At 44.0% G+C, this 18,058-nt stretch overlaps 1 protein-coding gene across 1 annotated transcript in view; it reads left to right on the forward strand.

The window, feature by feature from the left end:
• Window positions 1-17,327, forward strand: part of adgrl1a (adhesion G protein-coupled receptor L1a) — a 49,246-nt gene extending 31,919 nt beyond the window's left edge. Inside the window, exons 8-25 of the mRNA XM_041063614.1 lie at window positions 863-1,156; window positions 2,498-2,601; window positions 3,656-3,841; window positions 4,039-4,077; window positions 5,709-5,889; window positions 6,046-6,168; window positions 7,082-7,290; window positions 7,394-7,567; window positions 8,171-8,380; window positions 8,979-9,199; window positions 9,490-9,556; window positions 9,709-9,800; window positions 9,944-10,112; window positions 10,392-10,547; window positions 11,768-11,864; window positions 14,636-14,758; window positions 16,219-16,236; window positions 16,405-17,327. Coding sequence (XP_040919548.1) covers window positions 863-1,156; window positions 2,498-2,601; window positions 3,656-3,841; window positions 4,039-4,077; window positions 5,709-5,889; window positions 6,046-6,168; window positions 7,082-7,290; window positions 7,394-7,567; window positions 8,171-8,380; window positions 8,979-9,199; window positions 9,490-9,556; window positions 9,709-9,800; window positions 9,944-10,112; window positions 10,392-10,547; window positions 11,768-11,864; window positions 14,636-14,758; window positions 16,219-16,236; window positions 16,405-17,327 — 3,386 coding nt within the window. The remainder of the gene's footprint in view (window positions 1-862; window positions 1,157-2,497; window positions 2,602-3,655; window positions 3,842-4,038; window positions 4,078-5,708; window positions 5,890-6,045; window positions 6,169-7,081; window positions 7,291-7,393; window positions 7,568-8,170; window positions 8,381-8,978; window positions 9,200-9,489; window positions 9,557-9,708; window positions 9,801-9,943; window positions 10,113-10,391; window positions 10,548-11,767; window positions 11,865-14,635; window positions 14,759-16,218; window positions 16,237-16,404) is intronic.
• The last annotated feature ends 731 nt before the right edge of the window (window positions 17,328-18,058 follow it).

Here is an 18,058-nt window from a genome sequence, read left to right on the forward strand (position 1 = left end):
ATTCACTGTGCTATAATACACAGTGATGCTTTTTGCTTGACCAGGGAACACTTCAAACACCCCATGCAGAATGTGTTTGTGACTCTTTCTTATCTGACATTTGGATGCCTCAGATACCAAATCATTGTATTCCCATCCCCAACCATAGTTACAGTAAAGAGCAGTCTCTCAGGTATGACTGCTGCAGCACTTCATATCAACTTCTCTGTGTCATGGATAATGAAAAAGTCATTCTGAAATGATAAGAGGGAGGATAAAACGAGAACACCACACTGCATTTTGGCAGTCCATCAATATGAGAGGGAGGTTTGGATGCACTGTATAACTGAGCCACATAAAGGCCCTGTATAAAGCTCGGATTATGCCCAGGGAGAGACGAAGCAGAGACAGACGGGCGGGAGCACTCACAGACTTGTGCGCTGACTCTGCGTTTGATCAGTTAGGATTTTGTAGTTGTGATGTGTTGCTTTTATCTTCACATTAGGTTTGGTTGTTAGTGATGGTGACTTCTCTGATACATTTGATCAATTATTTACTTCTGCCTGACTTGTGATGCTGCTTTCCTCCTCTGCTTCTCCTCCTTTCTCTGGAGAGCAGGCTTTGAGAGGCTCAAAAAAGTATTTGTCACCCCAATTATTGTCGGGCTAACTTTTGAACTCAACTTCTGAGAGACATCTTACATTCTCAAGCATGTGTCCTTCACTCCCTTAATCTCTTTTTTTGGCTTTTGCTGTTGGGTTTTGCTGCTCTCTTACAAATCCCTTACATCCTCTTATAACTCCAAATGTCTCTCACTCATTCTGTGCTTCATTCCTATCCTCTTACTCTGTCTTCTCTCTGTATTATTCCGGGGTTACTTCAGGACCTTTGACCACCACCCAAGTGACCACTACTCTTCCAGCCAGGCCATTCACCTCCAGTGCCAGCCCCTCTACTGCCCGCCCTCTGGCCCCCACCTCACGCCCAATCGGCTCAATCAATAAGCACCCCGATCTTCGACCAATCACAGCCACTGTGCCTGTCACCCGCCGGCCACCACGCCCTCCTCAAGGCCAAGAGCCCCATGTCTGTGAAGCCAAGCTGGTTCGTGGTGTCCAGTGGCCCACCACGCAGAGAGGAGAAACAGTAGACCGCCCATGTCCCAAAGGATCTCTAGGTGAGGAAGGCTGCATGTGTATATTTTTAAATGTGTGTGCATTTTTTCCACCCCAGGAAACAAACAAGTATGTGTTTCAAGTGTATTCACACTGTGCGCACAACATATCTCTGTGCATGTGCCCAAGTGATCAGCATGTTTGTGCTCTCACACTTGTTTTTTTCCGCTGTTGTCTTCTTCTGTCCCTGCATTGGTCCCACCAGCAGGCACAGTCCCTGTGGACTCGCAGATGAAAGCCCGTCCTCTACAAATGAAAGACTCATCTCCCACAGAAACAGAGCTGATTGAAAGTGGCGAATAATGAAATGAAAGGCTAGACAACACAGGCTTCACCTCCCTTCATGCTAGCTTCTATACCTCTAAACATGCAGCCATCAGAAAGCCCTCTTTAGTCACAGAAAAAAAGGCATCTCCCTCCATCTTCCCCTCCAATGCCTTTCAGTGTTTCTGTATGTTCTCGCAGTGAGAACGGCAGTAACATTAAATTAGCAGCTGGCTCAATTGCCACGTCTTGGCAGAGCTCTCAAACCCAATCTGTGGTCGATGGAGGAGAGTATAGAGAAAAGTGAGAGAGAGGGAAAAAAAATCAGTGGGAGAGAGAAAAAGAGGGTACGAAATGCAATGCTCTGATCCCTCTACAACTGCAAACCGTTGCTGCATTGTGTCTGTCGTCTCTGCTCTACCGCTCTCTCTCTGTGGTCTCGCTTCTTGTCTTTTCTCTGCCTTGTCTTTGTGACTCGATGTTGGTTATTTGTGTTAGCAACGGCAGATAGACGTTTCTCTGGTTTTATCCCCGCGTGGTGTCCTTTCTCTGAACCCTCGTAGCTAAACAGAAAAACCGAGCTGAAAATGAGGGTTGGTGGAAGGTGCTTCCCTTCAGCTGTTTTTATTTGACAGTGAGGGATCATACCTGATGTCTTTGGTGTGTGCCTTTGTGTGCAGAGTAAATGTTACGGGTGCATATGTTCCTTTTAAATCGTTCCTTTTACAGCATGAAAGCCTATTCTGCCCCTGCCGCCTTCTTCCTCCCTTTCTCTTCCCTCACTTTCTCACTGCCCTACACTCCATTATTTAACCTTTTCCACTTCTGACCCATTTTCTCTCTGACTTTTTACTCTGCCTCCTCCCTCCTTCTTCCCTCTCATCTTCAAACACTTTGAGTATTGCATTTTTAAAATTCATTTCATTCCATTTTTCTTTGGTTAAAAAAAAAATCTATTGCACTTTTTCTGTGCCCATTCCTCTCCTCCACACTTTCCCCTTTAATTGCAGACACCTAATGCCTATTATCTCACCATTACTCCTCCCTCCTCTGTTTCTTCTCCCTGTGCTCATCTCCAGGCATCGCTTCGTTCCAGTGCTTGGCCGAGCAGGTCATGTGGAACCCGCGGGGTCCTGACCTGAGTAACTGCACCTCCCCGTGGGTCAACCAGGTGGCCCAGAAGGTGAGACCTGGAGCCATACCCCCTGGCCATGGGTCTGTTCCCTTCTTCCACCCCACTGCCCCGACCATTCTCCCTGTCCACCTCCACACACACATTAACATATCTCTAAGGCTGGCCTGATTAAAATACAGACTCATTTCAACCGGCCCTTCATTATAAGGCATCTGCTCTTAATACTTAATTAACTCTCTTTTTTTCACTAATAGACTTTTATTACAGCCAGGTAAAATTATTTTTAAGAATCAGGCTTTTGGCTTCACAGCTTGCAAAGTGCTCTGCCGCTTCAGTTTCTCCATCATAGTTTCATAACACATAATACATGAGCAGTAGCTAAACATCATGGTCTCTAGATGATGCGCAATTATTTTAACTGAGCTGGCTGCCATTTAAAGTACTAAATTGTGTTACTGTGTACGCTGTAGTAATCCGATCAATCCCCAGTTTTTGGCAGTGATCAGATTTCCGAGAAGTCCATGGAAATGGAAATTAAAAGTAAACTGGTTAACACAGCTGCATTTCTGCAGGAGAAAAGTTGGGTTATTCAGCCATGCATATCTTACAGCTGCTTTCTTAAAGGTTTTTTAAGTGTGTGTGAATGTGCCTGGAAAGGTGAGTAGCATCACACTGAAAAGTAACATCATTGGAAGAATCCATTATACCTTCTCCTTTTGGCAAAAATCAATTGCAATTGCAAAGTGGTTGCTAAGGGTGTGATTTGCATGTGAAACAGCGCTAGGGAGAATAAAAACTTCACAATTTGTTATACAAGGTCCATCTTTGTTTACAATGATGCAAGAGGGGCCAATAATAAAGATCCTTTTTCAGAGGGAGTCTGGGGAAATCTGATTACTGAACAAACAATATGCAAACTTAGGTTTTTTTAGTATTGAAACTAACACAAAACCTTTGTGTACTCTTAGTGTGCATGTGAAGATTTAACAGATTGAGTTTTCAAACGGCTTTGAATGTGACTCAGCTCATCAAAGCAGATCTGTTTTATCATCCTTATAGCATCACTGAATGTAAACACTTGCTTGTGTGTCTTCGTGTGCAGATAAAGAGCGGTGAGAATGCTGCCAACATAGCTGGAGAGCTGGTGAACCACACACGAGGACGGATCCAGGCGGGAGATGTCAGCTCATCCGTGCGACTGATTGAGCAACTGCTGGACATACTGGATGCCCAGCTTCAGGCCCTGAGGCCTGGGAACAAGGAGTCAGCAGCACGAAACTACAACAAGGTAGAAGAAAGTGTAAACACACACATAAGTACACACACGCACACACACACCTGTGCTATATTTAATTCAGGCATTAGAAAAGAACGCTGAGGTTAATGCGAATTTATCCCCCTAGTGTACATGCAAGGACCAGTGAGTTTTTAATTTACACTTGTGTTTAGCTATTAAATTTCAGCCTTTGTTTTTTTCCCTTCCAGCTCCAGAAGCGAGAACGGACCTGTCGGGCCTACATCCAGGTAGCTTTTCTCTTTTATCTGCCTCTTTTACATGCCTGTGGAGTAGGACTGCTCTGTGACTTAGACTGACTGAGGGAAGATAAATCTTTGAGTAGACCAGGCTTGTAGATGAGATTCCTTTGGCTCTGTGCTCTGTATTATGATTTATATTGCCTTTGGAATCATCACTTATGGAATTTCTGGTTTGTGTTGAAGAGCAGTGTGAGTAAGTTTTGGTATAACTCTTGGCTGACAGCATGTACAGTATTTAAATGCTGGTGTAGTATTTCCCAGAGCAGTGAAAGCTGATTTGTAGTTTTTCCTTGAAATGTGGGTTCAGCTATAATCTGCAGACATAATCTTAGCTTTTGTTGCACTGCGATAGAGCCTAACTATAATATTGGCATTGGCCTCATTGTGTTGCACAATAAGGTACAATATCTGTGGCTTTGAGAAAATGTAATTTGACGATAGTATGAAAGGCAACAGTTTGTGTTACAACACCCTTCTGTGCTTTTTCAATATTTGTGCAATATCTCTGGTTCTGAGAAAGCTGTAATCTAATATCATGAAAAGGCCTTGTGCATGCTTCTCTGTAATGATGAAATGCGGCACTCTGCAGCACACGGTCTTTTGTGTGTCTTGACCTGTCTGCAGAATACTGTAATATGACACCACATCTTCTGATCTCTGTTAGATGAAGTAAAGGCTGCTGTGCAGTATGTAACTGGACCATTATTTTTTATCACTCGTTGCAAACTAGCTCAGTATAACCCCACTGATCAGAGGATAAATTAGAAAATACCCTCCATCTTTCTCTTCTGTGGCGGCGGAGTTCTGATGCTAAATTCATTTTGTTAACAGCAATGCTCTTTATTCCATACAGCAGTCAATCCTTCATTTTCAGAGGCCTGAGCAAGAGAATTACATGATTCATCAAGCAGGCTACTCCAATAAATTGGATAGCTGATACAACCATCAAAATTGCCATTAAATGAATTGTAAGTGTGAAATAGAATGGTAATATGTATGACATAGCACAGTAATAAATGTAGTGCCGGGAAGTCGTGAGTTTCTAGGAAATTATACTGGAATAGTGGTGACTTTGTACTTTGGAGAGCTCAACTAATACGGTTACACTTTACAGTACGGTACATAAAATGAAGAATTAGCAAGGAACAGGTAATAACCAAATCAAATAACTGATAATTACTGAATAGCTAATTAATAGATAATAGCGTTTCCTGGGAGCTGGGAACAGACTGCTCAAAACTGCGTTAATGAACCAGTGTCTAATGATTAGTTATCTGTGAATCTGCAAACCAATCACTTTCATAAGGAACTGTTCTATGCCATTTAGTACACTCGGGATTGTGTACTAAATGGCACACAACCAGTAACTATTCATTACTGCCTTGAGATTTTAAAGATGAAAATATATTTATGAAAAAAATAATTGTTGCTCAGAGCATTCACATTTACTTAAATATTAACATCATATCTGTGACTTTATAGAGGCTGTCCATTAATCATCAGTTATTTCCTGGTTTGTTTTATTACTTGTTCCGTGCTAACTACTCAGGATTTTGCATTCCTTGTTGGAAAATATTTTCAGAGACAGTCATGAATGCTATCCTTCCCATGTATGACAGGCGGTGGTGCAAACAGTAGACAACTTATTGCGTCCCGAGGCTCTGGAGTCGTGGCAGGACATGAACAGCACAGAGCAGGCGCACACTGCCACCATGCTACTGGACGTCCTGGAAAAAGGAGCTTTCCTGTTGGCCAACAACATGTATGGGAATCGCTTTTCTGACCGAGCACCCAGCATTGGTAAGAGAACAGTGTTAACAGTGTTAATTATGGTGTTCGTATGGATGAATCACTGCTTGGACAACTGTAACTCTAAATTTCTCCTAGGTGTGTTTTGAATCTTTGACAGCGCAGGGGTCTTCACAAAATTTTTGTTTGCTGTGTTTCCATCATCAGATCTTGAGGTGCACGTTCTAAACACAGAGATGGACCTGCAGGACTTGTCCTTTCCACAGAACTACGCCAGTGACAGCACCATCCAGCTTTCAGCCTCCACTATCAAACAGTACAGTCGCAACGGTCAGCAACCCTCACCCCTCCCCTTCCTCACCCCTACGACTGAAAAATTGCACTGTCCCTGTGTTGCCCACTCTCTTATGTTTCATTTGCATTTTCATGCAAGCTTAAAACAATCTGCATCTGTTGACTAAGTTATTGGTTCATAATAATAGGCTAATCAGATTAACAAAAGCGCTGAGACAATTTCTTTTCTTGATGGTTTCTTAACAGCGGTCTTAATAGAATAGCTGGGGAGGCGTGTAGATTACAATCGGCCCCAGTCTGACAGAGCAATCTCAGCACTCCCTCTCTTCCCCATTCCATTCCCTCGCTCCGTCTCTCCGCCATCTTATCCCCCTCTCTCATCTCTCTTGTTTCTAACCCCCCCTCCGTCATCCCCCACTCCACCGCTCCCCTCCTCCCTCCATGGCCCCTCATCCCCTACCCTTTTCTGTTTTCTGTCTCCGCTCGGCTCTGCAGTGGGAACGAGATTAGAATGATTGAAACAAACGCACATGAAATATTCATATGGAATAATAAGAGATCTGTGAATGCTTGAGGGATGAATGTTCCATTGCCCTCCACATTAAATCTCGCTCTCTTCCACCAGTCAAAATGAAACGGTCCTTACCATCATTCTAACCTTCACTAACTCTCTCTCTCTGTCTCCCTCTTGCTCATCCTGTCACTCCCTACTCTCTATCTCTGTCACTCTTGCTGCCATTACCATATTATGCCCCCGTTTCTGTATTTGGTCTTTCTCCCCCTCCCTCCCTCCTCCCCCCTTTATCGTTTTGTCTGTATCTCCCTTTTCATATAAAATCTGGCTGTATTTTTTTTTTGCTTCCTTTTCTTTTCACTCTTGTTCTCAAATTCTCTCTCTTTCATTTGATTTATGTTCATCTTCCTGCGTTTCTCTCCCCTCCATGTGCAGGACAAGTCAAGGTGGTGTTCATTCTCTATAAAAACTTGGGGGCCTTTCTGTCCACTGAGAATGCCACAGTGAAGATGGAAATGGAGGGGCCAAGCCATGAAAAGAAGCGCCTGGCTGTCAACTCCCATGTAATCGCTGCCTCCATTAACAAAGAGTCCAGCAGGGTGTTTCTCACTGAGCCGGTGGTCTTCACACTCAGACACCTAGAGGTGACCTAATTCAGCCTTAATTAAAATGATTGATTTACATTCTGACACATAAACTCACATTTACATTTTCCATCATCCCTCTCGTTTTTCTTTTTTACCTCAGTTGGACAATTATTTCACTCCAAACTGCTCCTTCTGGAACTACTCTGAGCGCTCCATGACAGGGCAGTGGTCGTCACAGGGCTGCAGGCTGCTAGACACCAACAGCACACACACCACCTGCTCCTGCAGCCACCTCACCAACTTCGCCGTGCTCATGGCTCACCACGAGCCCGATGTAAGTAAATAAGGGCGTGGCAGACACATGGTTAAAATGGAAGCCGGGTAATTTATGCAGACATTCATTCGTGCAAGTATTAGCGTTCGCTCACTCTCAGTCACACACCCGCACACACATGCACATTAGTGTACCCTCTCAAGGCTGACAAGCTCTTTGTTTTGAATTTTCTCTTTCCCTTCTTTCACTCCGACATTCAGGGAGGCACATGCTTACAAATTCATGTCCTGCTACTTCTAGCTGACATTCACATGAATTTGAATGTCATGTATTTTTTTCAGAATGTCTTGTCTCTTGTCTCTACACTTTAGCTCCTTGCATATATTTACAAATATTAAATAAAGCAATTTTGCTCTTCCTCTCCCCTCCCCCTTCTTGTGTCTGCCTGTCCCCTATTGTTTCTTTCTTCCACTGTTGTCCCATCTATCTCTGTACTCCTCATCTCCTGTCCTGCTATCCTTCTAACACCGTGTCCTCTATTTTTCCCCCTCTTTTTGTCCCTTTATGCTGTGTTTCTCTGTCCCCCTTTCCCCCCTTTTCCCTGCCACCCCCCCCTCTTTCAAACCCACCACTTTTGTTTGCTCAACTCTATCTGGACCTCAGTACCAAGGGCGGATGCATGAATTGATCCTGTTTGTGATCACCTGGGTGGGGATTGTCATCTCCCTGGTGTGTCTAGCCATCTGCATCTCCACTTTCTGCTTCCTGCGGGGCCTGCAGACCGACCGCAACACCATCCACAAGAACCTCTGCATCAACCTCTTTATTGCTGAGCTGCTCTTCCTCATCGGCATCGACAAGACAGAATACCATGTGAGTTCATAGCCATGTACTCACACTCACAGTGTTAGGTTCTCACTCATGATTAGGATTTAGCTCAATCTCTTGGAAAGGAAATATGTTACTCAGTTTTTACTGCTTTTTTTTTTTTTTTTTTTTAAAGCACATCACTGCATCCATTCTCTTAAAACTCCATTAACACTCCTGTTCTCCTTATGAAAGTGAATCACAAGATCAGGTCAGTTTTTTGTATATTCGAACTTGAAAATAACTAAAGAGATGAATGAAGAGGTACAGCATAATGAAAGTGACAACTTTTTTATTGAAAGGTGACTCTGAAACTGAAATTGAGGCAGTGTGCCATTACATCACTCTATAAAACATTTACCGCACTGAGTAATGAATAACCACTCAATAATATGCACAGAACCAGTCACCCAGGGGGCAGCTTTTCATTTTTCCTTTGTGAATATCCAGAACTACTACTGGAATTTCTGACTCTGCTCTGCCTTCTTCTATTTTTCACTCAGTTATATGTCTTGATTTTAACTGTTTTTCCTTCTTCGCCTTAATATTTTCATTCCACATCTCCTTCTCTTCTCTCTACTCTCTCTCTGGCTGCTACCCTCAGATTGCCTGTCCCATCTTTGCTGGCCTTCTGCATTTCTTCTTCTTGGCTGCCTTCTCCTGGATGTGTCTGGAGGGTGTGCAACTCTATCTCATGCTGGTGGAGGTCTTTGAGAGCGAGTACTCCCGAAAAAAGTACTACTATCTGTGCGGCTACTGCTTCCCCGCACTGGTGGTGGGCATCTCCGCGGCCATAGACTACAGGAGCTATGGGACCAAGAAAGCGTACGTGTGAAGACAGGCCTTTTGCACCTGCAGATTGAGAAGTAGGATTATGCTATTCCCCCAGCTGGAAATGTAATATCCAGTGCTGTGTGAACGGCTCTTGCACCTCCCCGTGGACTGGCTTTTCTGAACACACTTAGCCAAAGCCTGATGATTAGCCTTCATAAGATAATCCGCTGAGACAGGGAAATAGTGTGTGCATGCATGCCTGTGTGTGCATGTGTGTGCGTGCGTGTTTGTTCGTGAGCTTAGCTGCGTGTAACACTCTCTTCCCCTCTGTGTCACTCCAGATGCTGGCTGCGAGTGGATAACTACTTCATCTGGAGCTTCATTGGACCCGTTTCATTTGTTATTATGGTATTAGCTTTATTCCCCTCTCTGTTTTGATATCACACAGTAAAACCAAAAGTATTTCACCATGCTTGCTTTGTGAGGTCATTAACAGTGTTTGTGGAGCATTGTAAAGTTTACCACACATTTATCTGATTCTTCTTATCTTCTGTCCTTAGCTCAACCTCATTTTCCTCATGATCACTTTACACAAGATGATTCGCAATTCTTCAGCACTCAAACCTGACTCCAGCCGCCTGGATAACATTAAGTGAGTTCAGATTATTCAATGAGAGCCATGCTCCCTACAAAAAACAAATGTATGATAAATAAACCACACTGTCAGGTGAATTATTCAGGTTCACTGTGTATCAAGTCACTATTTGTTAACGTTTCTTTCCCCACTTCCATCAGGTCATGGGCTCTGGGGGCTATTGCTCTGCTCTTCCTGCTGGGGCTGACGTGGGCCTTTGGCCTCCTCTTTATCAATGAGAACACGGTGATCATGGCCTACCTCTTCACCACCTTCAACGCCTTCCAGGGAATGTTCATCTTTATCTTCCACTGTGCCCTGCAAAAGAAGGTAACGATAAACTGGTGTTTGAAAAATTACAAAATATTATGGATGTAGTTATGAATAAGCAGATGAAATCTTGTGGATATGGATGGATGTGCATGTCTGATTGATATTTAGCATATACATAATGTTCAGATCAATTATATTAAGTACATTTTGCTGTAGCAATGATAAAAGCCTTTGTAGCTCCACATTGGGTTCAGCCATTTTAAACCAAGTGTTTATGTTTACGAGTGGCTTTAAAACCTGCTGGTGGCAATTTTTTTCCTTTTTTTTCTTTAACAGGTCCATAAGGAGTACAGTAAGTGTTTGCGTCACTCCTACTGCTGCAGCCGCACCTCCACCACCAGCTCCCACGGCTCTCTGAAGAACTCAGGCCTGCGTGCCAACAATCGCTACTACAGCGGCAGCCAAGCTCGCCACGCAGCGGCCCACAGACAGGTGCAGGCAGGACAGAACCACTCATAAATTGATGGCACACACAAAACAATACGGACACAGTGCAGGCGCACCTGTTTGTTCATCTTTACACTTCAATCAGACCACTGTTGAGGTTTGAAATTGTGTTTTTCACAAACAAATGAGAAGTAAATCTGCCTGTGTGGCATGATGATTTTACTTGTTTTCTTTGGAAATCAGCTTATTTCAGAGGAATGAAACGGAAAATCAATTTTCTTGAATCAAATGACTCTTGATTCTATCTGACTTCTTGTAGAGCGCTGACACAAATGGTGTCAAAACAAAATAAATAGGTTTAGAAACAAGGGAAATTTCCTCACCTTGCTGGTATATTTTTTTCCCTTGTTTAAAATGTCTATTATGTAAGGTTCTGAAGTACAAAATGAGTGTATCTGTGGGAGTTTGATTGCTGATCAATACCAATGACTCACCGATTACTTTGCAAAGCACTCAAATTTACTTACTTGACTTACTCTTCAGCCCACAGTCACGTTGTTTTCATTTGCCAAAGACAAAGAGATGTGCAGTGAAACATCAGCGTTACAATACATTTTGTTCTTAGTCATAGAGCAGTATTAAAGTATGTTATATCATCATATATGATGTGTTCATTAGATAATTCTGAGTTTAATCACCCGTGTTACTCACCTATGTTGTGAAAATTTTACTTTTATGTTTCCAACCATCACTGGCAGCCACTGTGCTTACCAAAGTAGATGACTCATTAATAAAGACGTCCTTGAAGTCAGCATGCTATATATAGACACAGGCACCATACAAGACATCCGGAAGTACTGTACATGCTGGCATATTCGTAATGAGACACACACACACACACACACGCACACTCACATACTCACACACTCACACTGACAGTTGGTCCACACAATCCACAAACAAGCTTTCCCGCAATGTAATAAGACACCTCCAAATAACAATTGTATCAGCTACTGCAATCATGTCTTACGTGTCTCGAGTTTATTAGCACACCTCATGATAACATGACATAGCTCTGTGCCCCTTTACCCGACGCCTCAATCTCTTTATCTGGCATGTTTGCTTATTGTTCTTGGTGGATTAGACCAAGCCCCACAGTTTTGATTACAGCAACCCCACTGAGTTACAAAGTATACCCACCGTGTTTCTATATTTAACTTGTTGTCTGTTTGCTGCCACTCACTGTGCTCTGCTCCCTCTTCCAGAGTCGGATCCGCAGGATGTGGAACGACACGGTTCGGAAGCAGACAGAATCTTCTTTCATGGCGGGCGATATCAACAGCACCCCGACACTCAACCGCAGTGAGGCCTTCTTCTTTTACTGCTCTGCTTCCCCTCCATTAATGCACTTAAAGTCTCACAAATACAGTATTCCAATATATTTACAGATGTACACAACTGAACAAAAAAAATCATGTGAATTGAGTTGACGAAGTCAAGCAATGCATCATTATTTAGTGTTAAATGTGTGCACATGACATTATACAGGATGATGAAATATATGCTCACATACCTGGTATACAGGGTTAGCTGATCAGATTACCTTGCAGCCAAAGCTAACAGAATGGCAGTTATGAGCAGCTATAGCGTAAATTGAATAACATATGGTTGAAGGCTGGTTGGTGGGTAGTGGGTTTCAGTTTGCAGTGCAGTGGCAGCCACTGCTCAGTAAAAGTGCTTAGCAGCAGCAGAAATAAATGGAGCTCTGCCTCTCTGTTATGTGAAGATATGTGTGAGTGTGTAGTTGGTGTTAGTGAGGTCATGTGCCAGCCTGAAACTACGCAAATGAACTGTTACTATAATTAGGCAGATTTACGTGTATTTTGAATTTTTTAATATATAAAATTAATAATCATAATGTTATCCAGGAGAAAGAGGCTGTGTAGCCATTTGACCACATCATAGATGTGTCACAGAATATAACTCTTTTTCAACTCTCAACAGCCATCAGAAACACTTGCATGACATCTGTGCTTTGTTTGTTCACTATGTTTCTTGATTTCCAAGTCCTCTGCAATAACTGTTGCATTTGTGTTGCCACATTTTCTGTTTTTCTCTTTATTTTCTCTTTTCCCTACTAATATAAGTTTGAGTCCTGCTTTGTGAAAATATGTTCGGGTTTTTTTTCCGTGTATATTTTCCACATAAGTGACACAGAAGTCTTGTTGTATCAGATCAGATATCCCAGAATTGCAGGTGCTGTGAGCATCGTTATAGAAAAAAAGATATAAAATAATATATTTTTATGGGATCTGTCACATCCAAACACATCCATATCTTCATGCAGTGACACATGCAGTCCCCCTCTGGACTCTGCATAGCGCATGATAGGGACTGAGAATAATGTGATCAAAAAGTGAGAAATGTGTGTGGAGTCACTGTTTGTCTTAGCCTCAGCAACTGGTGGCGTCACCGCTGCAGCCATCAGTGACACTGAGACGATCAAGGTTGGCTCAGGTTCCGGATTGGGGGGGGGGGGGTGTTGATGATGACACAGAGGCAGTTGCTAAATCAGCCGTCACTCTCTATGCTAATTTCATCCATTTTGTTTTTAATGAACTGATTAGCGTGTGAGCGAACAGGGGGTAATTATTCTAATTGAGGAGAGTGACAGGAGCGAGGCAGGGGGTGAGGAAGAGGGGTGCTACGAGTGAGCTGGATGGATGAGGTGTGTGTGTGTGTGCGTGTGTGCGTGTGTGTGTGTGTGCGTGCGTGCGTGCTGGAGGGCGGGTCGGTTTCCGGGGCTTTTCGTCACGATAGAGCAATCACAAGGCCTGGAGGAGACACACAATGTGGATCATTCCATGTTACACTGTCAAACACAAACAACTGTGCTGTGAAGCCTTTATTTTCTGTGCTTCCAAGAAAAGTTTGTCAGTTGGCAGAAAGTGGAAGACGAAGGGGAGCGCAGGAGGGAGAGGAAAAGAGAGATATAGACAAAGACGCTATCATTGAGGAGTAATTAAAGAGGCCGAATCTGGAGGGGAGATGCTGCGTTGTTATCACTGGCATTTCGGATCTCTTTGATTTCTCCACTTCACTTCATCATGAACCACAATCTTTTCCTGACAATAGTAATGTGTCCGGAAGACAAGGCGTGCAGCACACACACACGCACACACACAGTCTCCCATGATTCCCCTTGCCCTACTTTTTCTCCCCACTTAAAGCTAGTTCCTTTAATTTTCTACAGGATATTCCTGGGAGATACACACAGACAGCTAATCCCAACTAATTTGGTGGTGTTAGAAAAAATTCTGGCATGAGGAACTGAGAAAATGTGGTTGAGTCAAGACACAGCGGAGCAAGCCAGAGAATGGAGGGAGAGGAGTTTGTGTGGCATGCCAGAAAGATGGACAGGGAAAGTGTAAGAGGATGGAAAATGACAAATAAATAGCTGTGTGTGAGTGCATATTTTATTTTTTAGAATTCCCTGCACCCTTGCTGTGTGATGAACAGTAGGCGTGAGACCTGAAGGTTGCACTTTGCCTTGGACTACTCTCCGTCATGCTGTCCTATTTTTAATTTCATGGCATTTCTGTTCAAGTTGCCTCAGGCTGGAGCCATACATGGGCATTATACAACATTCTCAGTGTGCCATTTCTTTGAATTATATTTGTCTTGTAGTGGCATTCACATTTCACTGTGAAATTAACTGTTTCAATGGCTGCACCCCTAGACTACATAATGGCATGCATTACTGTTCTCCCCCATCTGACTACATTGTCAGGAGCCAAAGGGGAAGAAAATATGTATGGCAGTGCTCCAAACAGTACCTTTCCCCTGCAATTGTATTTTTACTCAAAGGTTACAATCAGCAGGCATAAACATTGAGGAGAACACTGTGAAATGCATTACTCCATAAAGCAATGGCATAACAAAAATAACCCCATCTGAATAAACAGTAAATATTTTTATGATTCCAGATGTTATTACCGAGTCAGGAAACGTGAATTTCAGAATATTACACCTATTGTGTGCAGCAGTTCTGCTTGTGCTTGTTTTGCATACACTTGAGGCAAAGATAAGAGCGTGTTTATGATAATCATTTTTTAAATGTTTATGTCTTGCAGCGACCATGGGCAACCACCTTTTGACAAACCCAGTATTACAGACTCGCACTGGTACCTCTCCTTACAACACTCTGCTGGCTGAGAGCTTCACTCCACCCTCACCTGGTGTCTTCAACTCTACTGGTTAGCTTCTCCTAAACACTCCCGTCTGTGCGTGCGGCCTTGTCAGCACGTGTGTTTATATACAGCATGCAGTCAGCTTGTTGTCCTTCTGTCTGTTACTCTGTCAGTATTTTGACACGGTACACACTCACACTCACTGCTGTGTAGGTGTGTGTGAGCGTGTTTGTGTGTTGTTTTTTTCAGTCTATGTAGCTGTCAAACGGATTCACCAGGCTGAGCAGAGCAGTGCCAAACAGTGCCTACAGCCTAACCAGCCATCTGGTTAGATCTCGAATCTTCATGAGAACAGCCACAAATTGATTAGAAGTTTTGCTGCAGCTGTGACTGCCAGAAATCTTGAGGACAGTTTTCCTGTTCCTGGGCAGAAAAAGTAGTTAGCTTAAATCGTGATGGCCGTAGAGAAGGATCAGACAGCTCGGTGGCCAGGGACAGTCCATCTGGATGTAGGTCGGTCAGGTGTGAGTGCTCACTTGTGTGCTTGTGCTTGTGTGTGTGTGCTTGCTTTTACCTCAGAGTGGGACTCTTTAAACAGCCTGATAGATGTCTTATCACACTGCTGCATTCCCACTGCCCTCTATGGATGCCTGCAACTGCTGAATTAGACGTGTTCTGGTAATTGCTCCACTACAGTACCAATATTCACCTGGTAAAGGAGAACTGTGATGGGAACTATGTGTGTGGCTGGTCGCTGGCTGAGTGTGCACCCGCAGAGTATCAGGCCTAGTGTCTGAGGACTGAAATTTAAGGCAGCGTTTCTGTTAAATATTTTAAATCCTCTCCGCACAATACGTCAAGCCTGATGGCCACAGGCCTGGCAGCCAAGACATTTTTAGAAGAGAGTGGGAGAGGAAGCAGGGAGAGCACTTCATTAGAATGTCTAATTACCCACACCACCAATGAAGAAGAGCGTTGATTAAAGTCACGTTACACATTAAATTTTAAAAATGAGCATGCTTCTCTCCTTTTGGGTGACTGTGGCTTTTGCTTTGCTGTGTTATGGTAATTTAGGAGAAAAAGCTCAACACCTTTGGTGTGTTGAAGAAAACTCGTAAAATAAACATTACTGGTACTGTACAAGGTTTTGCATGAATTATTTATGTATCTAGGTATCACTGACAGTAGTAAATAAATATCCAGAGTATTTTCTGTGGCGTAGATGTAAATGTTGGAGGGATATGGTGTCAAACAAACAGGTCTAAGTCTGCATAAATCAAAGTTAATGTGACTGTGCAAGTGTTTGTGTGTGTGGTGAGAGTTGAGAGGTTGGATGTGAGAGAGAGAGTGAGAGAGAGAGAGGAAAAAAAAGAAAATGACAAGGATATTTTTTATTCTGTTAATGGTTCCCTTTTGAAATGTCTTAAAAACTAATACATCAAGTTAATGTTGCATCATTAAAGAACACTTACTGACTACTGTCTTTCATTTTATTCACTCCACATGACTTTCTGTGGGATACACAGGAACCTTCCGTGACCCAAGTAAGTGTAATTCACCTCAGTTCACTTCCTAGTCAGATACTCCAGGTACATTTTACCATCGAATGTTTAATCTTTTTTTCTTACTGACATTTGAATCTGTCTGTATAACAATGCCAATACATTTTGTCGTCTGTCTGTCTTCTTTCTTCTTTTTGTGTTTTGGTCCAGAGAGCTCATTATCTAAGGCCCGTGACCCCTGCGGGATGGAAACCCTGCCCTTAAATGGTAACTTCAACAACAGCTACTCCCTGCGCAGTGGCCCAGGGGGTGGAGGCGGTGGCAGCTGTGACTTTCTAGGTGGTGGCGCTGGAGATAGTCCCCCACCCCTGCTCAATCCCCGCGGCTCAGAGACGCTGGGTGGTGGAGGCATCCGACGAAACCTCTCTGATGCCGCTGCCTTTGAGAAAATGATCATCTCGGAGCTTGTGCACAATAACTTGAGAGGTGGTGTTGGTGGAGGAAGTGGAGGAGGTGGAGGTGACGTAGGGGACAGAGCGTGTGGCAGCCTGGCTAGGGGACGTCCTCATGGAGGGATTGGTCGGGGGACAGTGGGAGCTGGGCCAGAGCCGTCTTTGAGCATGGATGAAGACGAGGACTTTCTGAGAGAGGGGCGCCAACGCACCCCGCAAGATGTGGAGCTACTTTATAAAGCTCTTGAGGAGCCCCTGCTGTTGCAGCGCGCCCAGTCGGTCCTCTACCAGAGCGATCCAGAGGAGTCAGAGAGCTATACGGCCGATCTCACCGAGAGCCTGGGCCACAGCGGCCACAGTGGCCAGAGTGCTGGCGGGCAGGGAGGCAACAGAGCGCCAGATTCCCCTGCCCGTGACTCCCTGTACACCAGCATCACCAACCTGCGAGACTCACCTTACCCTGACAGCAGTCCTGAGCCCCTGGAGGTGGTGCCCCGCTCAGCCCAGCCCCCTGAGGAGCTGTACTACAGCTCTGGGAGACCTGCATTGGGTTCTCGTGGGGCCCCCATGCAGACCTTCTACCAGGCACCACCCCGGAGGCCGAGTGGGGAGGGTCATCAGGCTCAGGAACCTGCCCACAATGAGGGAGACGGACAGATGCAGCTGGTCACCAGCCTGTGACTGGAGCCTGTAGGAGGAAGTTGGGGACTAATGTGATGGCCAGAACCGCCTCCTAGCCCGCCTCGTTCTTGCATCGCTCCACTTTCTGCTTGTTTGGTTGCCTTTCTTTCTCTTGACATTTATTTAACTAACAGATGAGCAAACAGAGTGACCTTCAGGGGAAGTCCCGGCTGAGTCTGCAGAAGCAGCCTTCATCTTTAACCCTCCTCTGTCATATGGAGATGAGTGATGGGTGTTTTTCTGCAGAGCATTCATCTGCTCTCTCCAACCCCAGTCCCCCCAGTTCCTTTGGTACCCTAAGGCCAAGTCCAGCACTCTGAATGTACCGATCCACCCCCTTTACCTACAGATATTTCAAAACTTTAAAACTTTGTTAAAGTTTTTTATGTAATTTCTCTTCAGACCTGCCTCCGGAGATGGGAATATCATTTTATATTTTATCTCATTTCCCTTTCTTACCATCCATAGGTCTTTTTCGAGTCATTATTTGATAGGAGTAGTTAGCTGTGGAGACAGGGAATATAGTACACTATTATAACCTAAAAAATGTCTCACAGAAAGCTCTTCATTGTTGCCAAAAATATCTTTTATTGAGCCAGAACAGAAACTAGAACATTCACAAGGCAAACACACACACACACACACACACACACACACACACACACACACACACACACACACACACTCACTCACTCACTCACTCACTCACTCACTCATCCAGAAGTGCTCAT

Source organism: Toxotes jaculatrix, chromosome 18 (genome assembly GCF_017976425.1).
Source record: "Toxotes jaculatrix isolate fToxJac2 chromosome 18, fToxJac2.pri, whole genome shotgun sequence".
In the NCBI taxonomy this organism is placed as follows: domain Eukaryota; kingdom Metazoa; phylum Chordata; class Actinopteri; family Toxotidae; genus Toxotes; species Toxotes jaculatrix.